The sequence below is a fragment of the Herpailurus yagouaroundi genome, unplaced genomic scaffold, assembly GCF_014898765.1.
Source record: "Herpailurus yagouaroundi ecotype Mexico unplaced genomic scaffold, PumYag 67569, whole genome shotgun sequence".
NCBI lineage: Eukaryota > Metazoa > Chordata > Mammalia > Carnivora > Felidae > Herpailurus > Herpailurus yagouaroundi.
Window position 1 is genome coordinate 3,186,760 of NW_024420375.1, and position 14,994 is coordinate 3,201,753.

The 14,994-nt window shown below is 54.9% G+C and overlaps 1 protein-coding gene across 3 annotated transcripts in view; it reads right to left on the reverse strand.

The window, feature by feature from the left end:
- Positions 1–409: 409 nt before the first annotated feature.
- ZMYM3 (zinc finger MYM-type containing 3) overlaps positions 410–14,994 on the reverse strand; it is a 15,577-nt gene continuing 992 nt past the window's right edge. The window contains exons 2-25 of one of the 3 annotated variants that reach the window (XM_040467844.1): positions 13,793–14,478; positions 12,755–12,798; positions 12,351–12,423; positions 11,647–11,941; positions 11,256–11,433; positions 10,690–10,908; positions 10,247–10,397; positions 9,891–10,006; positions 9,646–9,732; positions 9,360–9,510; positions 8,905–9,077; positions 8,536–8,701; positions 7,773–7,870; positions 7,528–7,690; positions 7,131–7,243; positions 6,808–6,982; positions 6,477–6,623; positions 5,904–6,007; positions 5,410–5,578; positions 4,873–5,024; positions 4,277–4,391; positions 3,515–3,769; positions 2,008–2,125; positions 410–1,889 (exon numbers count right to left, since the gene is read on the reverse strand). In XM_040467844.1, coding sequence (XP_040323778.1) covers positions 1,697–1,889; positions 2,008–2,125; positions 3,515–3,769; positions 4,277–4,391; positions 4,873–5,024; positions 5,410–5,578; positions 5,904–6,007; positions 6,477–6,623; positions 6,808–6,982; positions 7,131–7,243; positions 7,528–7,690; positions 7,773–7,870; positions 8,536–8,701; positions 8,905–9,077; positions 9,360–9,510; positions 9,646–9,732; positions 9,891–10,006; positions 10,247–10,397; positions 10,690–10,908; positions 11,256–11,433; positions 11,647–11,941; positions 12,351–12,423; positions 12,755–12,798; positions 13,793–14,459 — 4,122 coding nt within the window. In that variant the 5' untranslated portion in view covers positions 14,460–14,478 and the 3' untranslated portion in view covers positions 410–1,696. Of the gene's footprint in view, positions 1,890–2,007; positions 2,126–3,514; positions 3,770–4,276; positions 4,392–4,872; positions 5,025–5,409; positions 5,579–5,903; positions 6,008–6,476; positions 6,624–6,807; positions 6,983–7,130; positions 7,244–7,527; positions 7,691–7,772; positions 7,871–8,535; positions 8,702–8,904; positions 9,078–9,359; positions 9,511–9,645; positions 9,733–9,890; positions 10,007–10,246; positions 10,398–10,689; positions 10,909–11,255; positions 11,434–11,646; positions 11,942–12,350; positions 12,424–12,754; positions 12,799–13,792; positions 14,487–14,994 lie in introns of all 3 variants that reach the window. The other 2 variants (XM_040467846.1, XM_040467843.1) reach the window with 2 other exon arrangements.

A 14,994-nucleotide genomic window follows, 5' to 3' on the forward strand; every position in this document is an offset into this window, starting at 1 on the left:
AAAAAAATTAAAAAAAAAAAAAAAAAGGACCGTGGGGCACCTGGGTGGCTCAGTTGGTTGGGCGTCCAACTCTTGGTTACAGCTCAGGTCATGATCTCATGGTTTGTGACTCTGAGCCCCGCATCGGGCTCTGCACCTACTTGAGATTCTCTCTCCTCTCTCTCTGCCCCTCCCCCATTCGCGCTCTCTCTCTCTCTCAAAATGAGTAAATTTTCAAAAAATGAAAGAAAATAAAAAGACCATATTTCCTAGTGGATTCATTCAGCGAGGCAGGTAAAAATGATTCTTGAAACTGAGGTGGGACATCTCACTTCTTTACTCCCTTGAGAGTTTGAAGTGGTCTGGCACTGGTCCACTAAGGCCCCCACCTCTCCTGATACCGCTCTCCCTCCCCCAGAGAAGGCAAAGGACAATTTTAACTCTTTATTTGAAACAAACAATTCCAGAGACAGAGGTTAGTTGTGACAACAGCTTCTCACTACAACACAAGGGTGGGCATGGCTCACTGAAGGGACAGGCCAGGCGCCTCAGAACAATATATACAATTTAAACAGTGGCTAAACTGGTAACAGTTATAAAAACACAAAAAGGAGGCTGGGGAACAGCAAAGCCAACAGGGAAAGAACTGGGTACCCCCTTTGCTGGACGCTAATAGTTTTCTGGAACTATGAAGGCAAGATGGGGAAGAGAGATGTAGGCAGTGGGCACAGGACCCATGCCCACAGTTCTTCACCTATCCTTTGACCACACATCCCATCCTGTATGACCCAGGGCCCCCACAGGCTTGGCCTGGCTCTTATGATGGGGGGAGAACACGAGTGGGGAAACCCAGCCCCAATCCAAGTCAGAAGGTAGTTTTTGCCTTGGGAAACTCTGTCCATTGAACTAAAGGGAGGCAGTTACAGAAGGGGGCTAAGCATGTTGACACCATGGCTCATGCCAACCTAAGACGGCAGAGAGCGACAAACACATAAACCAAGGGGACAGGAGTCAGTTCCCCACACTTAGAGTCATCTTCTGCCTTTGAGGGAAAGAAAGCATTTGGAAGTTTTTTAAATGGAGGCACCAAGGGCTGGTGCTTGCAGGGGTGGGGAGGGGGAGTGTGGTGGCACGGGGATTCCAACAACTAGTTATCTCATGGGAGGGGAAGAGCATCTAAGCTCTGTGGTTTAGGTAAATGGTCCCCTCATTACTGCCATACTTTCTTTCCCATCATCCATACAAGACCCTCTAGCGTGGTACTGGGGAAGAGCAAAAGGAGGGGATGGGCACAGGGCAAAGAAGGCAGCTGGGTTCTTCCCTTGGCCAAACCTAGGAACAGGGAGCTTTACCTACATGGGATGGGTCAGGAAACCCAAAGCCAACAGGATCACCAGAGCTCTCAACACTCCACCCAGAGTTGGGCCCCCAGGAGAAGGGGTTCACTCTGAAGCATAAAGGAAATGGCCAAGCTGGGTTTTGCCCATCGCTGGGAGACCAGCCCCTGGGTGCAGAGGACTGGGGCCCTGTGGTTGTCAAGTGGTGTGGAAGAAGGTAAGAGCCAGGGGTTCCTAGGGAAGGCAGGGAATGGATGAGTAGAGAAGGGCAGTCAGGGCCCTTCAGGATGAGTAGCATTGGTTCCTGGGCCAGTCGCCCTGTGGGACATGGCCCCAGGCCAGATGTTGGTGTGAAAGACAGACACGGATAGCACATGGGCTCAGTCCAGGTCTTCCTCCCCAGGACGACCCAGCTCCTCGTAAATCTCACGCACAGCCAGAATGCGATTGAGCATACTCTCCAACATGCTGCGGTCCATGGGGATCACGGAATACCACAGAGGTGACTCGGCGATGCAGGACCGCTCAGGTTGCAGGTAGAACACATCGTTGCGAGTCCGGAGGCTTTCAGGGCTATAATAGTGGCGAGGTGGGTGGGGGGAGGGGTGGGAGGACAGAGATCAATTACCAGGGCAAAGTAGATTCCCTGGGTCCCCATGCTAATGCCACGCCTGCAAAGCTTCCAACTCACCATTTTGAGAGATAGAATTCGTAGAACTTGACGGGGCAGCGGAGGGGATTCATGCGGTTCTCACGCTGCTCTAAGATAGGAGCTTCTTCTTCTCTCTTCCGTTTCCCAGGGCCCGTGTCTGCAGATGAGGCAAATGACCCAGAGTCACTACAAGCACAGCCTCAATGAACCACTTCCAAGAGCACAGTCCAGGGCACAGGGGGAAGGCCTCAGGACACCAAATACAGTCTCACAGAGAAATAAAGGCAGAAGAAGGGTCGGTCAGTCTCCCCACGTCAAGCAAACAGGTCCTGTGACAGTGGGGGGGGGAGGGAGTTGTTCTGTGGGCCTCCCTGGTTCTCACTGCCAAGGTCTCCCTTTATAATCTCCCCAAAATGATTTCCTGAAGACGTCATCTCAGAAGCTTTGCATGCATACTGACAAAACAGACCCTATGGCAAGGTTGGGCTAGCCTTCCGGGACAGGGAAACAGCAATGGTCCCAGCCCCCAGTACCTCAGCCCAGGCAGAGGCTCAGGTCCAGAGAAGAGACTTTGGGAACTGCACTCAGATGGCACGGGACTCCAGGGCCAGAATGGAAACCAAGGTGCAGTTTGTCACACCCAGCAGCACAGAACCAGGGAAAGCCTCTTATTCACCCTGTCAACTCTCCCCCACAGTTGAACACACCCAGCAGCTTCCTACTTGTCTACCATCCACCCCAAGAAAGTACATTGCCTTGAAAGGAGGAAAGTCACCAGGCGCCTGGGTGGCTCAGTCAGTTAAGCATCCAACTTCAGCTCAGGTCATGATCTCACAGTTCAGGAGCTGGTGCCCCATGTTGGGCTTTCTGCTGTCAGCCCAGAGCTTACTTCGGATCCTCTGTCTCCCTCTTTCCACCCCTTGACTGCTCACTCTCTCTCTGTCTCAAAAATAAATAAACCTCTAAAAAAAAAAGACTGAGCTTAAAAAAAAAAAAGAGGGGCACCTGGGTGGCTCAGTCAGTTAAGCATCCGACTCTTGGTTTTGGCTCAACTCATGATCTCATGGTTCATGAGTTCGAGCCCCACATTGGCCTCTGTGCTGACAGTGCAGAGCCTGCTTGGGATTCTCTCTCTCCCCCTCTCTCTGCCCCTCTCCCACTCACATTGTCTCTTTCTCAAAAATAAACAAATAAACTTAAAAAAAGGTCACAAAGAAATATTTCTTTAAAAATAAGTAAATAAAAGAAAGAGAAAGAAAGAGAAAGAGAGAAAAAGAAAAAGAAAAAGAAAAAGAAAAAGAAAAAGAAAAAGGAAAAGGAAAAGGAAAAGGAGGGGAGCAGGATACAGGCAGCTGAGTGACCTCCTATTTCTGCAAGAGCCACTGCCTAGCAGATTGCAGGACTGGCTATTTTCGCCTTTTTGGCAAACACAGGAATGGAAGGGGTAGGGAAGACAAGGAGAGGGCCAAGCCAGCAGTCATGGAGGGGCCTGAGAGGGGAAAGCAGGGAGGGGGAAAGATAAAGGGGTCGGGGGATAGCCTCGTACCTCGCCCTTTCCTCTGGCGGACGGGGGCATAGTAGCGGATGCTCACCACCTTGGTGGTGCCCCGAGGGGTGGTACACTTGCGGGACTGCCGCACCACGTTGGTGAAGGAGAGCTGCATGTGTTCCTCGGCTGTCTGGAGCCCAAAAAACTTAGTGTTGAAGAACATGAGGGTGTTGAGGAGGACAAAGGGTGAGTAGACCCCGAGCTGCTTACACTCCCACAGGTGCTCTTCCTCCACGCGGGAGAACACCGTATCTGCAATGGTCAAGGGGAAGACGCCAGTCAGGAGTGATCAAACACCCCCACCCAGCCACTTCCGATCCCAGACACCCCGCTCACGAGCATTTCCCACCCCATCGCTGGCCAGTAAGTGACAACTGCACAGAGAACGCAGACACCCTGCTACAGTAGACAGTGAACTGGGCTTTTTAAATGGTTTCCACTTGCACTTGGAGCTTCTCTTACCACCCTCGAGTTACAGGCAGGGAGATGTAAACCCCAAGGAGTCCCACAGTGCCTTCTCTTCTTTCTTCACTCACCACCAAAACCCAAGCCACCTTTTTCAGACCTAGACCTAGGTCGTGTTCAAGGATGGGGGCTCTGGCCCCTCTAGCTCTCAACCCCGAGGCCCCCCCAGGGACGTAACTCCTGCCCTCAGACACTTTGTGAAGAGTGGCAGACCAAACAGCCCAGGGCTCTTGGAACGGTGTACTGAAAGCATGGAGAAGAGGGCAGAGGGGTTGCAAGGTCCCTGTCCCTTACTGTTGGGGAGGAGTGTGGGCTGCCAGGTACTCAGAGACTTGTTGAGTTCTTGAACGAAAGTCAGGTAGTAAAGGTCTGTGAAAATGTTCACCATTCGATTGTTTTCCAGCAAGTACTGAAGAAAGAAAAACATGCACAGAAAGCTAGACTCTAGGTTCTGGAGGAAAGACGTGATGCCAAAGGCCCCGAGCATGGCAACCTTGATAATGAGGAGGCAATGGGAAAGCGCTGCTTGATTAGGTGACCCAGAGTACTTTTCTCCAGGGATACCCCCCCACTCTGAGATACCGGGGCCCTGCTGGAAGAGGAGGAAGTTTGGGGAGCTGTGTTGTCGCTGGTTCTTCACAAGCCCAGCCTCCTTCGTCAGACAACATGCGGCCGACCTCTTGCAGGGGAAACTACACATCACCCCACCACCCAAAGAGTTCAGCTCTACCCATCTTTCCCTTCCTAGAATGGTTCTGGAGGATTACCAAGGGGACCTGCTCAGGGTAGGAGGCAGGGTGAAGAACAGGGGCCGGGACAGAGTCATTTACGGTGGGATCCTGCCTGCTATGTTGAGAGTGACGGCAAGCGAGGCGGCGTGCCAGGGATACCTGCTGGATGCCGAGACACAGATAGTAGATACTGTCAGGTTCGTATCGTTCACCGTTGGGTCGAGTGATTTCTCTCACAAACTGGGCCAGACCGTAGTTGAGTTCAGCAGCTGAGCAGGCCAGAATATCCTCTTTGATACGCATAGGTTTGGCTGTAGTGATACACAGTGGAGGTAGATGAGATTAAGAGAACTCCACGTGGAGAATTTCATTTAGCTCCATCATTAATCCCTTCATCCCTTAGTGCATCCAGCTCCAGAACAAACCCACCCATTACAAAAAAAAAAAAAAAAAGCCCACAGCCTTTAAACCTAGACAGCCTCTCCCCTTATTTTGCAACTCCTCCCCATCTTCACAGGACACCCTTCGGTGATCACGGCCTTATCACCCCTAGACATCCTCACATCCTCAGCTGAACTGCAGCCCTGGCCCTCCTCCTCTCCCCACATCGAGGGGGCCCTGTGTTTTAGGTAAATGGGTGGGGGCCCCTCCCCTGAGCACGGGGTACCTTCCTCCCCACCCCCACCCCATACTTACGGCCAAAGCGCAGTTCATCCCCCTTGCTGGTTTCTCCATTGGCATATTTTGACTGCACCCAGCACTTCCAAGCATTGACACCATATGAATAGTTGAGTCCAGTACAGCTAGGCTGGCTGCTCATGGAATCCCGGGAACAGCTCTCCGAAAGCACCAGCCGCTTTTGACCCTGGAGGGGAAGAGAAAGGAAAGGGGTGGCAGAAGCAGGGCCAGGGGCACCACGGAAGCCAGTCAGGATAGTATTGACCACTGGGGAAGCAAGGGCCTGATGTAAGAACGCAGCGAGCTTCCACAGCACAGAGCCCCAGAAATGGCCCTGGTGACCTCGTGAAGAGAGAAAGTGTGGCTATTTCTTGGTACTCACAGTGGCAGACAACGGAGGTTAGGAAAGTCAAACTAAGGCCACCGGCTTGACTACAAGAACCGCCCCCACCCCCCAAAAAAAAACTCTTTGAGCCTCCTCCTTCTGTGGATTTAGCAGCCCTGGCCCTCACCTTCCTCATGGTGCGGGGAAGGTCTTGTTCAGTAGACACATCCTCGGGCCCTACCAGGCCACAATCAAAGAGGAAGTCTACACTTGGGTTAATGTCCAGAGGGTCTGTTAGAGAGGAAAGGAGGAAGAAATCAATTTTTTTAAGATCTCAACCCTGTGGTCCTCACACCCTACCCCTGCCACTTGGCCACTTGACTGGAGATGAGACTCCTATACAGCCTTACTGTACTCGGTAGGAAGCAGCAAAGTTGTACCAAGAACACGCTCCGAGGCACATAAATGCAAAAACTCACAATGATGGGAATGTTCGTAACGCTACCGAACTGCATGCTTAAACACGGTTAAGATGATAAATTTTATGTTATGTGTTCTGCCGCGATTAAACAAAAGCTAGACACAACTGCAAAACAGTGCGCCTGTCCCGGTATCTCTGGCACTAGTCCCTGTGAGAACCTTCTGTCACAGGGTCACAAGGAGCACTGTTTTGGGGTCATGCTCAGATCACAAGGGACACTTCATGCCTCTTGGCACAAATGCTACTGCACACAGTGGACACACTTCAAGTCCCACTCACTCTTGGGGAAGTCCGCCTCCAAGTCTTGCCCAGGCTCATCCAAGACATTGGCCATCTTGACGGCCATGGCCAGGACATCATCTCTAGCTGGCCCAAACAGGTCACAGTCTTCCAGAAGCCCCTCTGCACTCTGGTTGCTCACAAGATCTGGGGGACAGGGAAGGTGGCTTGGTCACTGCAGCTCCTGCCTAGCACCCTCACAGGCCTTCAGGGGCTAATCCCAACTACTCCCCAGTCCTTCTAAGGCACCAAGATTACCACACTCCTCCCCCTTAGGCTGACACAGGCCAGTAGCACCCTGTCTCCCTCATCACCACCTCCCATGGCGTACCACAAAGGTCAGATGAGGCCTTGTCTAACTCCTCAGCCTCTGCAATCATTTCTGCCATAGCCAGGATGTCGGCCTCCAAGGGGTTGGAAGGGATCTTCACCTTCAGCTCCTCAATGGTCTCCACAATCTTGTCTGTGCTCTCCAAGGTGGTGGGCAGGAACATGGGCACAGGCACCTGGAGGCAGGAATCCCAACTGAACACCAACAACCACCCCAGAGAATGAGAGGGACAGCTGATGAGACTAAGGGGGGGAGGCGGGGAGCATGGGTCTCAATCCTGAAAGGGTAAAGGAGACCACACCAGGAAGGGCAGGGAAACTTACCGGGATGGGCATGGAGAAAGGCACCGGGACTTTCTGGCAGTACAGATGCATAGGCACTGGCACAAAGATGGGCACTGGGATGGGCAGCACTATCACCTGTGGCTTCCACTCTTCTGTTGACAAGAAAGGGGTCTTCTCAGAGCCTCTGCTAGATGTACCACATCTGGCCCAGAGCCTGACGCTTGCCTGTCCCCCTCTACCCCGAAAGCTCTAACATGTGCTCAGTGTCACAAAACTGCCCTAGAACCAGAGGTTGAGAGACAACTCGAGAATACCGGGACAACCATGTGCACAATGCTTCAGCCATCTCATAAACCCCCTGTCCAGTTCCCAGGCACGGGGCTGGAGGCCTAGGACTATGGAATGTAGCCTGGGATGTCTAGGTACCCTGGCTCACCTGTTTGACTCCCTTTGGACTTCATCTCCACCTTGCAGGAGACCCCCCGATTCTGCATCAGTGGTTTACACATGGCCGCTTTGTTTTTGCGGGGTGTTGCTGGGGGTGGCGGGGGTGGAGGAGGGGTGGAAGCAGCGGGAGCCGATCGGGTCTTGGCAGGGATCTGCAGAGACCAAGGAATGTTAGAGCTGCCAACCAGCATACCCTCCTCTGAGGCCATCCACCCCCTTGGCTTCTGCCCTGACCTTGCCCAGATTCCCATTTTCCTCTGGGGTCTTCACTGTACTGCTGTTCTCCACTTTGGTTTGAGATGGTGCCTGGGGCTTCGACTCGGGAGACTGACCTATAGATCAAAACAAATGAATGCTCTCATCTGAGGAACTTGCTCTCCGCTCTCCTCATCCCCGTTCCACAAGAGCTCCACTGAAAGGCACACTAGATGCAAATGGGAGATCTAGAATATCCCCTCCTCACCACCCCCCATCCTTAGATGTAGTCTTCTCTAGGCCCCAGCAACACTGGCCAAGAAGGCTCTTTGCTCCTGGCTGCCAAGAAGACCAAAAGACAGTTCCCCCAATGACGCACAATTGGAGACCTTCCACTCAGATGTCCCTCGGAAGTTTGGTACCCCTGAAGCAGTGGAGAGACTGAGGTAACATTCTAGGAACAATAGTCTTCGGTCTCCTCAAAGGTAGAGCTTATGCCGACACTTCCAGCTCTCTGAAAATTAACCACAGCCCCCCACATGCCCCATCCCACCTGGGTCAGTGTCCATCCCCTCAAAACACATCCTTTATACAGTTCGAGTAGACTCGAACTCTAGGGACCTTGAAACAAGGCTCCCCCTAGTACCCGCACGGTCCAGAAGCTGAAAAAGAATATAGTACAAGGAGCTCTGTCTGGCCAAGGATGAGGTGAAAGCAAGAGAGAAGGGAGAGAGGGGCTGGGCCTAGGGTGAAAAGGGTCCAGGCCACTGCTAACAGAGCGTGCCCCCTGCCCAGCACTCACTGTTCAGGAGGCTCTCAGGCCCGCTCTGGGTATCCAAGTTGGGTTGGTTCTGCTGGCTGTAGAAGCGCAGCAGACACTGTTGGTTGCAGAAATGACGGATCTGCCCACGCCAGTGGATGGTCTCCAGCAGCTTCCCCTGGCGCTTACAGGCGTGGCACCGGGCGGCCTGGGGGGCGTCAACAGGACAGTCAGACCTGCCTCCCTAAAGTGGGCTGGGCCCTTTGCCCTGGGAGAGGCCGTGCTGCTCCCTTCAGAAGCCAGGCCAACCAGAGCCCCCTCCCTGGAGATCGGCCCGCACCCGGAAGCCAGTGTAACAGCCTGTGCCCCTTGGCGCCCCTTCCCTCCTTTCCAGTGTCCTGCCCCCCTTACCTTGCAGTACCACAGCAGGTACTTGCTCTTACAGTCCTCACTGCAGAAGTCCCAGGTGCTGCCATCCAGCTGCTCGGTGACTCCACGCTGGCAGGTCTGGGAGCAGTAGGTACAAGTGATACAGCACAGCCCCAGCTTCTTGGTGAAGTCCTGTTTGTACAGCAGCACACAGCCTGGGAAGAGGGCAAGAGGAGAGAGTCCAGAGACCCAGAGATCACCATGGCCAGGAGGCCCAACCTTTCCAAGGTGGTCCACCTAAAACCTCCACCAGCCTCTCGTACCTTGAAGCCTCCGGATGGACAGAGAGACGGACGGAGGGGGAGGGGAGGACAACACAGTGACCAGAGGACCCCCGACCGCCCCCCAAGTGCCACATTGCAAGCCCTCCTCCTTCCCCCACCACCCTCTCTGGCTGGAAGTTTCAGGCCCTTCTGCGCCTTTCCCCACCTCCTTACCTTCGCTGCAGAAGCTCTTCTCCACCCCACTGAACCGGAGTTTCTCATGCAGGAGTTTCTCCTGCCGGCAATGCTCACACTGGGACACCACACCCCGGAGCCGCTTGAAGTCCTCGCAGCAATCGCGGCAGCAGAACTGGAACACCTGGTCCTGAGATGAGGGGCACAGGGCGGGGAGGACAGAGCTGTGACATCCCGATCTGGCGAGAGCCAAGTGGAGGGAAGGCCCCCTTCAGACAGCTGTCCGGTCTATGTGGCAGGATGTCGGCGGGGGTAGGGATCTTACCTGCCAGTCCAAGACCTCAGGCTTGCCACTGAAGAGGCTGTGGCAGTAGTGACAGCTCAGGTGAATGCCCCCCTCAGGGCTTGTGCGCTGGAGGGAAGGAAGACAAGTAAGGGAGGTGTGTGGGGGCGGTGGGGAGGGGGGGTCAGGCTCGTTCTTAGTTCTGCCCGGGCCTACCTGCCCCAACTCTCATACCCTCTCTGTGTCACCACACCCTTCTTTCATCCCTGGTCCAGGGTTTGGAGTACCTGGAACTTGGTCCAGCAGCTGGGGCTGCAGAACTGGTAGACTGTGCGATCAACCTTGTTGTAGTAACAGGGGTCAGAGAGGCTGCGGCGGCAGAAGCTGCAGGGTCGGGGAGGGCCTGGGGCACAGAGAGAAAAGGAGAAAGAGAGAGAGAGATAGAAAGAGAGAGAGAGAGATAGAGAAGGAGAGAGAGAGAGAGAGCACACAGAAGGTGTAAGGCAGTGCAGAGATGGAACAGGAAATCCATGGGAAGATGTGGTCGGGGCTGAGGTTGGGCAGCAGGGATCACTTTAGAAGGGAGTACGGGAGGTAGAAGGAAGGCCAGCAGGGGTCTCAGAGAAGAGGGCTTTGCACCTACCAGTGAGCCCTGCCTGCTTCACTTTGTAAGAGGTGGTACAGCACAGGGTACAGAACAAGCTGGTCTTGCCATTACGATCCACATGTGATAGCATCTCAAAGTTCTTACACAGGGTCTTGCACCAGACACATGGGTACACACGTGTGTTTTTCTGTGAGGATGGGGAAGGAGAGGCTGAGGCTGGATTTGTCCCTTCGCTTTTATTTGTTAAATTTTTTAAAACATGAGATATTTCAGGCATACAAAAAAAGGGTAGATGATGATATAACAAAGACCTGTGTATCCACCAGCCAGCTTCAAAAATAAAACATAACAGATACAATTGAAACCCCCTTTATTTGTTTTATTCTTCCCAACCCTCGACCCATCAGGCACCTTTATTTGTCACCCAGGAACCGCACCCCCGTCCACAGCCCTCTAATGCACTACTCCCTCGGCCCCACCTTCTTGTACGCCCCCAAGCAGGTTGTGTTGCAGAACCGCTTTTGTTGGCCCTCGTGGAAGAGGAGCTCAGGGCCAGGGCTCCCGGTCTTGGTGTAGATGTAAGCCCCGCACTGGTCACAACAGTTGGTTTTCAGTCCCTTGTTGGCCCGGAATTTGGAGAAGCAAGAATCGCTGCAGAGCCGGTGCACCACGCTGCCGTTGCTGACCTCGTGCAGGACCTGCCGTACACACACACACCCTGAGCCAGGGCCTGGGCACCACCACCCACCCTGAAGCAAGGACGGCCCGCCCCACCTCACCCTAGACCTTCACAGCACACAGTGGGCCCAGGGACCCCCCAACCTGCACATCGGGCTGCCGACTTGATGGTGAGGTCCCGGGAGGCAAGGAAGGCCGGCTGCATACATCCTGGAGAAGCTCTATCCTTGAATATGCTCCCTCACGATGGCTGCCCTTCCTCCCCACTCCCCTCTTCCACAGGGCCTGGCCCCTGCAGCCCCAGGATGGCAGGGGCAGGTCAGGGCTAGCCAGGCTCTGCAAATCAGCCCCCATTGAGCTTCCTCACCTCTCCAGTCTTCTGGCATATGCTGCAGCGAGTGGCGTCGGCAGGATCCCCAGACTGTGGGATTGGGCGCTGCTGCTGGGCCTCGTACAGGGAGAGACAGACGGACGTGCAGAACTCATGGAAGGAGCCTCCTGAACCAGTCTGTGCCACAACCGAGTCCTTGGTGTTCCAGATCTCCCTGCAGGTGGAAGCAGGTTGGAATGTTCACTCAGTACCATCCTCTTGTTTCATCGGCTCCCACCCCTCCTCAGGGATCGATGACCACAGGGCCGAGTAATCTCGGATCCCCCTCCCAGTTCCACTCTGCTAGCTTCTTGCCCACAGTCCCCGGATCACTAGTTACTCCTGGCCTGATCCCTGCCCTCCCTGCACCCTGAGGACCTTCACGTACTTCTTGCAGAAGGTACAGGTCTTTTTGCCCGAAGGCTTCTTAGAGAAAGTGGTGAGACAGGATGAAGAGCAGAAGAGCTGAGGCAGCCCCTTGCGCTGGTAGGCGGTCTGCCCCTTCTGCAGTGGCGTCCGGCAGTGAGCACAGGTCATCTTGGTGCCTACCGCAGAGCGCCCGGCCCTTTGTGCCACGCTTGAGCGTAGGGACATGCGAGGGGAGCGCCGGGGCCGGAATGGCACAAAGTCCTCATCATTGGGGTCATCTACCATGGCATCAGAATCCTCATCTGACACTGGAACTGTGGAAGTGGGGGCACGGACCATGAGCAAAAGCTACTGGACCAGCTCTCCTCTGACCAACGGGCAGCTCAGCAGATACTGGCTCCTCGGATGAGCCCCATCCCCCTAGTTATTTCCTCTGCGCCCCCACCCGCATCATGCTGGCATCTTAAGCCACTGGTGGCACTCTCCCTGGGAGGGCCCAGGAGGGCTCTGAGTGAGAAGATTCAGGACAGGGATGGCATGGCTGAAACAGGAAACTCCATTCTCGCTGCTGTTGTTTTCAATTTCCCCCACTGCCCCTGGTTCCCATGCCAACCCACAGCAGAGATAGGCACTTCACACTCTGCAGGGCGCAGCACTATGGGAGCCAGGAGATCTGTGGCCCGCCACATCCCACTCGGTCACACTTCCTCAAGTCCTACTCACTGCTCTCAGTGGAATCCACAACCTCGGGTTTTGGAGGCTCTACTCTTCTAACGCGCTCGCTTCTCTTCTGCACCTTGGAAACATGGGAGGGGAGGAAAGCTGACACCAGGGGCAGGCTAAAGGGCCTGCTGTACTGGTGCAGGGTGTGGGGGGGTACAGAGATGGGAGGGGGAAGGGAGAGTAGGGACCCTCAGCCCAGGACTGAGAGGAGGGGAGAAAAGGAGGCTAGACTTTCTCCTTAAGAAGCAGGAGACACAAGAGCTCCCCCCCCCCCCGCCCGCTTCCTCCTAACTCTCCTTGCACAAGCCCTCCCCAGAACAACATCTGGGAGGGAAAATGAAGGGTCTGTCCTTCCCAGAGCTATAGGGGGAACCAGACTCCTTCCAATCCCCTCCCCCCCTCACCCTCTCAGGCGGCTTCTCACTCGCCTTCCCAGTCAGGCCATCTCCTGCAAAGGAAGCAGAAAACAGCCTAAATCTTGAGCTTGCCCTCACCACCCCCCTCTCTGGCCCAACCTCCGTGCCTCCATTCCTGGGGAAGAACATACTCAAAACTGAAAGGGAAAACTCAAGTGCCTGTGGCTTCTTGGGGCCCCTCTCAGGGTTACCTCAAGCTCTGTTCTAAGGGAGGGGAGGGGGCAGCTATTCTCCATTAAAAAAAAAAAATCTTAGCCTTCCCCCCAGCCTCTGTCCCAATCATTGGGAGTTAAGGAAACACAGATAACAGGTCTTTCATCAGAGAACTTATATAGTTCACTGACAACAAATGCAAGCACCCAAAGGTAGCAAAGGGGAAAGGAAGCATTATGTATGGAGAGGTTCCCCTGGACTCAGGTGGTTATATAAGCCCCAAGACCCTGGTCACAACCTGGGAGAGGCACACCACTAGGCAGAAAGAGGGGGGAAATCAGAGCCTCTCAAGCCCAGGCTCTTCCTCCCCTATCAGAGACACAATTCCAGGCCCTGCATTTCTACCATTCCCCTGAAATCACTATGCTGTTGGTGGCTCCAGAACCTAGTTATCATTCATCCAACCCAGAAACCCCACTCTCTTCTAGAACAAAACAGCTGGAAAGATCTTAGCACCAAGAAGCCTGGTGTCCTCTCCAAATTGTAAAGAAAGGACCCTGGCACAACAGCCCCCTGGGGTAAGAAAAAGGGAACCTCTCCCAACAAATCCACTCTTCCCAACCCACCCCCTGAAACCTCCCCCCTATTACCCTCCCATAGCCACTGAGCTGCCTCCCTACCCCTACTTTCCTTAATCTTCATCACAGCCCCTCGTCCTCCCTTCCAAGCTCCCAACTCCTTCTCCATACATATCCCTACTCTTGTCTGTCCACCCTCTTCCCCCTCCCTTACGCTTTCCCCAGACACACAACCACCCCTACTTACCCCTACCCTCTCCCCAGCCTGGATTCTCCAGCTGATTAGGTGACCTACCTGGCAAGGATGGGTGTGCAGGAGGGCTAGGGCCCCCAGGTTTGGTCTGAGAACTGTTGATTCCATCCCCCAGAGTCTCTCCCACTGAAGGGCTGGGGGGACCATTTGGGCTCTGTGGCTGCCCTTGGGGAAGCTCCTCCTCCTGCCCAGGGGAGCCCCTTCTCCCTGTAGCTACGTTGGTGGTCTCCTCCTCTTCAATATGGGGGTGCTGCAGTGTTATTGGCGAATCTGGAGCCAAAGGCTCTAGTAACCCCTGTGGTGAAGAGGGATTTGCCCCAGCCCCTGGCTCAGGTGGTACCACCTCAGGGGTCTGGCCCCCTGGTCCAGGCTCTAGGGTCTGATCTCCTGCATCCCAAGCAAGGGTCCCCTCAGGACCATGGTCCACCTCTGGGGGAGAGGGGGCTTTATAGAGCAGCCCCCCCAGCCCCAGCAGCTCAGTGGCTCCATCCAGGACTCCAGGGTCTTTTTCCAGGCCAGCAGGGGCATCAAGCAGGTCCAGGGCTCCTGAGGATGGAGAAGGGCCAGGGGGCGCCCATCCTCGAGTTGGGGCAGTCTGGGATTCCAGTAGATCCTCTCCAAATTCCATGTCTACTGGAAGGTCTCCAGCCAGGGGCTTCTCTGGCAGGGTCAATGGGTCAAACGGACTGGGAAAGTCACTGGGGTCCATGAGGATGACTGGATGTGGGCTGTAGATTTGGGGTAGAAGAAGGGGCAAAAGAGGTGGTCTTCGCCAGAATTCCTTCTTATATAGGTTCTGAGACACACCCCATCACCCACTTGGATTTCTCATGAACAGCCCCCACCACACCGACAAGCATTTCCACTGGCTCTAGTCCCAATGACCACTCCCCCCCATACAGCGCCCCCTGTGGGGAGAGGCGTTCCCCGCCCTGGCCCCGTGCCCACACTAGCCAGGCAGTCGGTCGTTCCACCCTCCCGCCTGCCCCCGCCACCCCACTGCAACTCCCAGTTCCCCTCCCCCTCTACCTTTACTCCCCCCCTCCCAACTCGGGCTGAACGCCCCCCTTAGAGTCTCCTAGGGCTGTTGCCACCAAGAGCCTTTCCCACCCCCGCGATCTCAGTTCTTATCTCCTCCCCTCTCTCCCAGAGCCCCTCAGCTCCCCAGTCTTTACCCACCCTGTCTGGCCCCACCGCCCCTCCCCGCGTTGCAAGGTCCTCCCCTCAGCCCTTCCCTCGCCCCC